Raw genomic sequence first — 9,271 nt, 5'->3', positions numbered from 1 at the left:
CCCGTTTGCTTTGGTAACTTCAACTATTTGAGTTTGGCTCTGGTATGAGCAGCAAAACAAAATACATGGGTTGCTCAGCTCAACTGCTTCATAGCAGTGCTAAAGTCCAAAATGTATGAATCAACACAGGACAGGCACACACTTGACTAATGGGTTTAAGTTGCAGCAAGGGAGATTTAGGTTAGACATTAGGAAAAACTTTCTAACTGCAGCATAATAAAGCACTGGAAGAAATTACCTAAAGAGGTTGTATAATTTCCATCACTGGAGGTTTTTAAGAACAGGTTTGACAAACACCTGTCAGGGATGGCTTAGATAATACTTAACCCTGCCTCAGTGCAGGGGACTGGACTAGATGACCTATCAAGATTCCTTCCACTCCTGCATTTCTATGATTCTACCCTTGATAATACACCAGCTACTCTTCCATTTGCTTTTCTTCTGACAGGCAGCTGAACACTGAGACAAGAAAAAGGTCAAATAAGTAATGATGGAGCTGTCAGCAGAAAAAAAATTAATCCTTTTGTATGTCACCCTTGATGCCTGGAATAGCCTCGCTGCCCTATATACTCAGGATTGTCACTGAAGATCCTCCTAAAAATTCAAACTTTTTACCCCTCCTCTTTCACTCCCAAATGTCACACTGACATTTAAGCCATTACAACACAGAAAACTGTAATCTAAACCATCCACAATGCATTATATGTCACACTTACCTCTTGCACATACATAATTTGTCTACAGTTTTTCTTATCGTACTACTCAGTTGTTCTGCAACCCTTACTCACATTGATTAGTATCACATTCCTCAAGCAATTCCACAGAAATCAATGGGATTCCTCTCAGAGTAAAACACCACTCAGCACAAGCAATGCTGGCAGGGAGGGCTCTTTGTTCATAAGCCCTTCAGGGCACAGACTTTTCTAATCACTGTCAAGAGCTATATACACATATGGCATTTGCCTCTCACTAGTATTGTGTCCTGCTACTCAGTACTCACTGGTGTGGCAAGCCCTCTATAGTAATGTCTGGGTGTTTCTAGTCATGTTTCACCAGGATAGGCTCCCAGTTCCACTGACTGCAGGATGCATAAGGAGGACAGATATGATTCAGCATAGAAAGAACGGCCATACTGGGTCAGACCAAAGGTCCATCAAGCCCAATATCCTGTCCTCTGACAGTGGCCAATGGCAGATGCCCCAAAGGGAATGAACAGACAGGTTATCATCAAGTGATCCATGCCCTGTCACCCAATCCCAGCTTCTGGCAAACAGAGGCTAGGGACACCATCCATGCTCATACTGGCTAATAGCCATTGATGGACCTATCTTCCATGAATCTATCTAGCTCCCTTTTGAACCCCATTATAGTTCTGACCTTCAAAACACCCTCTGCCTAGAGATCCAGAGGTTGACAGTGCGTTGCATGAAAAAATACTTTCTTGTGTTTGTTTTAAACCTGCTACCTATTAATGTAATTTGGTGGCCCCTCATTCTTATATTATGAGGAGGAGTAAATAACACTTCTTTATTTACTTTCTCTATACCGTTCATGATTTTATAGACCTCTATCATATCCCCCCCTTAGTCGCCTCTTTCCAAGCTGAAAAGTCCCAGTCTTATTAATCTCTCCTCATACAGAAGCCATTCTATATCCCTAATCATTTTTGCTGCCCTTTTCTGAACCTTTTCCAATTCCAATATATCTTTTTTGAGATGGGGCGACCACATCTGCACACAATATTTAAGGAGTGGACGTACCATGAATTTATATAGAGGCAATCTTTGTGAGTGGCCTTTGTTGTACTTGTGCTTAATGCCAGAACTGTTAAGAGCAGCTCCTTTTCCAGAAAAAGGGTTGTTTGACTTTACCCTGGGTCAAGGAGTTCTCAGTGAAATTTGCCGGCACAGTTTAGTAAGAGTTACTACTGAGAAGGTATAATAGCCCCCAGCAGCCATTAAGCCTGTGCTGAACACATGTGCCTGAGTCAGAGATTTTGATTTTAGATCTTTATGCATCCAAATTCCTAAGATACACACAACTTTCCTCTCCTCACAGAGAGGCTTACTCTGGATCATCAAGTAATACAGTATTACTATTTGAAAAATAATAGTTTCAGGGCAAACAAAGGAAGGAATTTGGCTGCATCCCACTGGGGCTGCCCAGGCATGTTCACACAAGAATCATTTTAAATTTAATTAACCAGAGCTGTTTGGCCTCCTAGTTTGAAGATGAAAAGTGACAAGACAGCAGCCTCTCTCAGACTGGGTAATGGAAACCACAAACTGTAGAGACAATGCCTCAGTACAGAGGTTGCTGACTCAGCAGCAGAGCAGGCTTGAGCACCAGGGTTGTTTGCAAAGTCCTGGTCAGGTTCCAGTGCATTTTTAGCAAGGTTCTCAGCCTGCAGTAGTGAAAATATGAAAGATTTTAGAGATTTAATAGAAACAAAACAGCAGAGTTTATCAAAGAGAGATACTTTAACAGACAGTACAAAAAAAGAGAAGTGTTCTGTTCCCAAGAGGATTATCAGGGCTCTGGAGTGAAGTTTTCTTTCTTTGAATGCAGGGGTGCAAGTTTATAAATCTCTGTAACAAAATCTGCTAACAGTAAGGAAGACAAACATTCCTTCCCAGATACAAAAGCTGAGTCTTGAGCCACAATAGCAATAGCTTGTAAGAAGCCTGTTTTATTGGTCAGAAAGTATCTTTTAAGTTAACATTTCCTTCAATTGTCATCTGATGAGACGGCGCAAAGGCTTTCCCTGCACCAGACCTTTGGTTTATAGCACAACCTACCACTTAAATGTTGAAGAGGTTGAGATAATTTCAAATTATATCCAGATGGGAACATCTCTTGACAGGAAACAGTATAGGCTAAACCCTGGTACCATATACGAAGACAGCCTATAAAATTTAAACCATTATTTATTTGCATTATAGCAATGCATAGATGCCCCAACCAAGATCAGGGTCTCATTGTGTTAAGTGCGGTACATTCACATAGAGACAGTCCCTGCCAGAAGAGTTTATGATCCAAATAGATGAGAGACAAGGGTAGGAGAAAGTAAGTATTATCCCTGTTTTACAGAAGTATAAACTGAGAGAGATATTAAGTGATTTGCTCAAGGCCAAATAGGGAGTCTGTGGCAGAGCTGGGGACTAATGTCAGCTCCCCCAGGACTGCCTAAAGCACAAGGCCAGCTTTCCTTATTTGGTCAAGGTGAGTACATTAGAAAACGTTTCTGTTGGTTAGTGATGTATCACAGCTTTGAAAAAAACTCTGGTGAGCCACCACCATGCTCTTCCACCAAAGACAGACGCCTATGGAACAGATGGCATTCTGAGATTAGAGTATACAGAGAGGCCCATCCCTTCCACTCTGGCCTTGGGTGAAGTGATTTCCCTGTAGAAAGCAACCCTGTCTTTCCAGCCACCTGCTTGTAAACAGGCCCCTGTAGAGAAAGTCATCCAGAGTAAACCCCTCAAACTAACCTCAATGTAAGTTAGCCCCATTCCCACAGTATAAGTACCCCTACAGTCCCCTCTGCAATGCTTTCTCCACAGTTATCTAGTTGTCTTTTACAAATATTACTCTTAGAGAAGAGGAGACAGCTCCATTTCCATCTTCCCCTAAAATCATCTCCAAACCTGCTGAGCCTGTTTTCTTAGCACGTGCAAGTCCATCAGCCTCCACCAGATGCAAAAACATACTACACTATTCCAGTACAAGACATGAGCAGTGTGTACAGGACAGTGACTTTGGTTCTATGTTCTATTCCAGGGGGTCCCCAACGTGGTGACCGTGGGCGCCATGGCACCCGCCGGGGCATCTAAGCGCGCCCGTGTACTGGCCGGCGGATGAGCATCCGCTGAAATGCCACTGACAAGTAGCGTCATCCAGAGGCGTTGCCGCCAAAATGCCCCCGAAAATCAGCAGCATTTAGCAGCGGCACCTCTGGATGATGCTGCTTGTCGGCAGCCGCACCTATTAATGCTGCCGAGAAGCGGCAACATCTCGGCAGATGCTCGTCCCAGACGAAAAAGGTTGGGGACCACTGTTCTATTCAGTAAAAAAAAAATAGTTCATTATTTGAGTTAGGACACCACCTACTTGGCACAGGAAAGAAATACAATGGAACCCCACAGAGATGCAAATCACAGAAAGCAGGTGGAAGCCTCAGATAAAGGGTTTGGCATCATACGCATTTCCAACTCTATGGCCAGGTCTACACTATGAGATTAAATCGATTTTAGATACGCAATTTCAGCTACAAGAATAGCATAGCTGAAATCGAATATCTAAAATCGATTTACTCACCCATCTTCACCGTGCGGGATTGATCCGCACGGCTCGCCGTGTCGAATCCAGAAGTCCGGTCGTCTAGCTGGAGTTCCGGAATCAATCTAAGCACGCTCTGGGATCGAGATATCGCGTCCAGACCAGACGCGATATTTCGATCCCCGAGCAATCGATTTTAACGCTCCGATAGGGCGCGTAGTCTAGACGTGCCCTATGTTTGACAAGTTACTCACTGGAGGATTATCCTGAGACAGCCGAATCAGAGGCAATGCTGTAAGTTTCACTAAGGCAGCCAGCTTTGGTAACCATCTCTATGCTGACAACTCACATTCACACCTGGCCTGGAAAGATAATGGAGCGGCTGACATGAGACTCAATTAATACAGAATTAAAAGAGGGCAATATTTAATTAATGCCAACCAACACGGGTTTATGGAAAATGGATCTTGTCAAACTAACTTGGTATCTTTTTGATGAGATTACAAATTTGGTTGATACAGGCAATTCTGTTGATGTAATATTTTTATTTCTGTAAGGTGTTGACTTGTATTGTATGACATTTTATCAAAAACAGAATGATACAGAATTAACATGGCACATATTAAATAGATTAAAAGCTGGTTGATAAGTCTCAAAATGTAAATTGTAAATGGGGAATCATCATCATCAAGCAGGTGTGCTTCCAGTGGGATTCCGAAGGGATTGACTCTTGGGCCTATGCTATTTAACATTTTTATCAATGACCTGGAAAAAAAACATAAAATCATCACTGATAAAGTTTGCGGAGGACATAGAAATTAGGGGCGTGGTAAATAACAAAGGGGAGAGGTCATTCTGACAGAGTGATCTGGATTATTTGGTAAACTGGGAACAAGCAAGCAATGTGTGTTTTAATATAGCTAAATGTAAATGTATACACTAGGAACAAAGAATGTAGGCCATACTTACAAGTTGGGGGACTCTAGCCTGGGAAATGACTTGAAAAGGATTTGGAGGTTGTGGTGGATAATCAGCTGAATGAACGTAAGCTCCCAGGGCGACTGTGGTTAAGAGTTAGTATGATCCTTGGATAAATACATAGGGGAATCTCCAGTAGGAGCAGAGAGGCTATTTTACTTCTGTATTTGGCACTGTGTTTGGTGTGACTACAGCTGTCAAATTCTTGTGTCCATAGTTGAAGGATGTTGATAAAATTGGAGAGGGTTCAGAGAAGACACATGAAAATAATTAAAGGATAAGAAAATATGCCTTGTGACAGAATCTAGAAGCTGAAACTATTTAGCTCAACAAAGAGAAGGTTAAGTGGCAACTTGATCACAGTTTATAAGTATCTACATGAGGAACAAACATTTGATAATGGGCTCTTCAATCTAGCAAAAAAAAGCATAACACAATCTCATGACTGGATTGTAGACAAATTCAGACTAGAAGTAAGACACACATTTTTAACAGGGATGGTAATTAACCACTAGAACAATTCACCAAGGGTCATGGTGGATTCTCCATCACTGGCAACTTTTTTAACCAAAGATCTGCTTTAGGAATTATTTTTGGGAGTTTCTATCGCTTATTACACAGGTGATCACACTAGATTATCACAATGGTCCCTTCTGACCTTGGAATTAAGGGATCCTTCCATTCAATCCAGCATATCAACCTGTTACATACATCTCTTGGATGGCTCATGGTCAGTTTAATAAGGACAAGAGAGTGAACTCTCCATCTTTCTTTCCAAAATCGCTGCCTCTTCCACTGTTTGTCACTTCAGCCTCTAGCCTGAGGAGAGAGAGGGAACCTTGACATCTTCCTTTCCCTCAACCAGATTGTGTCCAAATACTACCACTTATTCCTCCACAACAGCTTCAAGACTCAACTTCTATATGTAGCACTTTCATTCTGGCCCTTCTCTTATCTTGGGTACTTCCTCTCCAGTCTCCTTGAAGCCCATGGTGCCATCTTTAGTTTATAAAAAGATAACCTACCATTGGCAAGAGCATTTCCCTGACCTGTCACTGACCACATCATATTCAACTTAATTTATCTCACCTTCAAGATCTTCTATTACTGTCCGCTCTAGCACTTAACAGACCTTATTTCTCATTGCATCATTCTCTTGCCTCATTACTGATGCCAGCCTCAATGTCATTTGTTCTGCTTCTCCTTTCAGCTCTCTTACCACTCTGCTATTTCCTCTGATGTACAGCTCACCCTTCACTAACAGGTCTACAAAGCCAAGACCCACATCTCATTCAAACTCTTCAAGAACTTCTAACCCAATGCCTACCAAAATACACCCCAAGGCTGCCTAAAACCCCACCTTCCTTTCTTCCACGAAGTCACATCCTAGCCATCAGAGTAAACTCATTAATGTTTCCCTCTCCTCTACCTGGTGTCTTGTTTGGCCCTATATTCTATATTAGCTTGTAATTTCCTCATGCAGGTATTTATTTATTTAGATTATGAACAACAAAAATGCCTATCCAAGGCTCTAGGCATCCTGACAAAACCATTTAACCATACAATACAATGAAATCCCAACTGCATTAATGTAATTATTTCAACAGGAACATAGCCAGACAAGAAACCTACAGAACTCCTTCCTATTCCTTCATCATTTTGGGAAGCACACTCAGCCCTCTCCAAAAAACGTATTAAACAGGTATCTTTTGCAGCATACCTGGACAGTCCAGGCAGGCTGCAAAAGACTGATCTGACAGGGTTTTTGTAGAAAGGTCACCAAATTCAAGATACGTTAGACCAAGGAAGGTGAATAAGATCTAGAGTCTCAGAGCCTCTCAGAGAATAAGCTATCAGCCACATCCTGTCTTTTATAATGAGGTACCATGTCTTCTGTTTTGGGAGGCACATAGCACATCTTTCGGTGCCATCAGAAATGGTATTTCCAATAAACCAATTAATTTCAGCATGGTAGCTAGCTAACTTGGGAAAAATTCAGATTATTGATACAGTGATCATCTCATTGGGGTCCCCATCATCCAAGACCCAGTCAGCATGATCTAGCTTCAACCATGCACACCTTCTGCATTCATTTTGAACCCCAGACAAAACAATGAACACAGACAACAGGTAAAATTGACCTTTATTGAGACCCTGGTACAACTGTTACATTTGCACTCAGCATGCTCAGATCCTAGGTCACCCTGCAGTATCATTCATATTAGTTGCACAGCAATCTGTAATTCGAAAACGAGGTACCACTCACTCATTACAAACATCCATCACACACAGATCAGAGCAGAATGTAGGTTATCCCACAGCAGGTGTCACCCTCTTGGTCACACACATACAGGTTGCATGCGCTCGACTGCACAGCCAATGAAGCTTTCCGGGTTATGTAGTCATATACACAGTAGTCCACAGGTAAGTTCTGTTGCTCCGTAAGAGCACAAACGGCTTTCAGTGACCAAAGAGCACATGATGGGCACCTGGAGCTATATAAATACTGTCCATGTATACTTTACTCTGTGCAGCTAGATGCAGCACAGGCTGGAATGGGAACAAATGCGGCATAGTCTCTCGTAGGACAGATGGCCTCAGAGGAATGACAACAGAGGCTAGAGTCTACCAGCACAGCAGCAGAACAAGGCAGGGAGTGGAATCAGGTAGTACAGCCAGGAATATAATATAGATACCAGGACACAGGACTTCAAACAAACACGTCAGTGAGCAGCAGAACCACCATAGCCATTATTACAGATAGGGAGAGAGGCATCGCTCTCACCCTACACTTTGCCAGGACAGAGCCTATCCTCTTCATTCAGCAGCAGTTAGGATTGTCATCAGACATCACTTCATACAGATGTTAAATAATTATATACACAACTGTCCCCCCACCCCCAACAAGGGAACCAAGAGAAAACCCCCCACCCCTAAATACTGAATAGAGAACAGAAGCAGGGTCTCATGACAATAAGCATGTTCAGATAGCCCCATCCTTCAGACATCACAAGGTAATCCCTGCTCCAGTCAGCTCTTGGCAGGGCATAAGGCTAGGTTTAGTTGGGAATTTCCAGTCTTTTCTCAGAGGTTCAAGATATGTAATGATCAAGACAGCTCTGTGTAGCAAGAGATAACCAGATTCACTCTTTCAACTTCCCCCCATTCCCCTTGTGCACCTTCTGAACAGGCTCCTGCTCCCTCCTTCCCACTTCTGGAAAGGAGATGCCTCCATCTCCCTTCGCCTCTCCAACTGATTCCTTCTCACATGACTAATCCTCTCTCTCCTTCCAGTTTTAACAAGAATCACCAGTTAGGGAGAGGAGCAAATTCTAAACCATTAAACTTTGAGTCCAGCTTCTTTAACTGAACTTGTTCGATCTGCATAGAAATGCTAGCCAACCTAGCAATGCCTGGTAGGGGGCTCACAAGGGGAGTAGGCCTCCAAAGTGTCCTTTGCCAAGCAGGTTAAAGTTGGTAAGAACTTAGTTGACATACCTGAACCCACAGCCCCAAGGGACAAACATTTCTTCTATTTTCCTTTGACCCCACCTGAGAACTTGAGACTCAGCTAAAGTTGAGATTGTTTCAGGTCAGTCCTGCTCTTTCCTGTATATGCCATTCCCAATCTGCTGGATACTGGCATCCCTGGAGGAACTAGAAAAAGGCAAGGGAGCAGCCCCAAGGGGTTGATAGCGGGCAGAGGCTGAATCCAACAACTGGGTACATAGGAAATAAGAAAGTGCTTGTGGTTCTTGCCTCACTCTTGGGCTCTCTAAGTTCGAACTTGGAACTTGCCAGCCTTGGTCATATATTTAATGCCCTTGAACGGTTTGTACTTCTCCCCATACATGTCCAGGCGATTCACCTTCAGCCCTAAAAAAATTGAAAAGACAGTGAAACTTTGGGGGTTGGAGGAGAGCTGCAATACTGCCACAGATGATGGGGAGAGGCCTTGAGAGAGCACAAAAGCTAGAAACAACATGCAGGCAATACTGGAAAACAGAAGGAA

General features: G+C 42.9%; 1 protein-coding gene across 5 annotated transcripts in view; it reads right to left on the bottom strand.

The window, feature by feature from the left end:
* Positions 1-7,385: 7,385 nt before the first annotated feature.
* The window catches only part of AP3M2 (adaptor related protein complex 3 subunit mu 2), a 39,560-nt gene continuing 37,674 nt past the window's right edge, over positions 7,386-9,271 (bottom strand). For all 5 annotated transcript variants that reach the window (XM_032774543.2, XM_075062802.1, XM_075062801.1 and 2 more), the window contains one exon: positions 7,386-9,135. In XM_032774543.2, the coding sequence (XP_032630434.1) occupies positions 9,035-9,135 (101 nt within the window). In that variant the 3' untranslated portion in view covers positions 7,386-9,034. The remainder of the gene's footprint in view (positions 9,136-9,271) is intronic.

This window comes from Chelonoidis abingdonii, chromosome 2 (assembly GCF_003597395.2).
Source record: "Chelonoidis abingdonii isolate Lonesome George chromosome 2, CheloAbing_2.0, whole genome shotgun sequence".
In the NCBI taxonomy this organism is placed as follows: Eukaryota; Metazoa; Chordata; order Testudines; family Testudinidae; genus Chelonoidis; species Chelonoidis abingdonii.
This window is presented reverse-complemented; position numbering and strand designations above follow the sequence as displayed.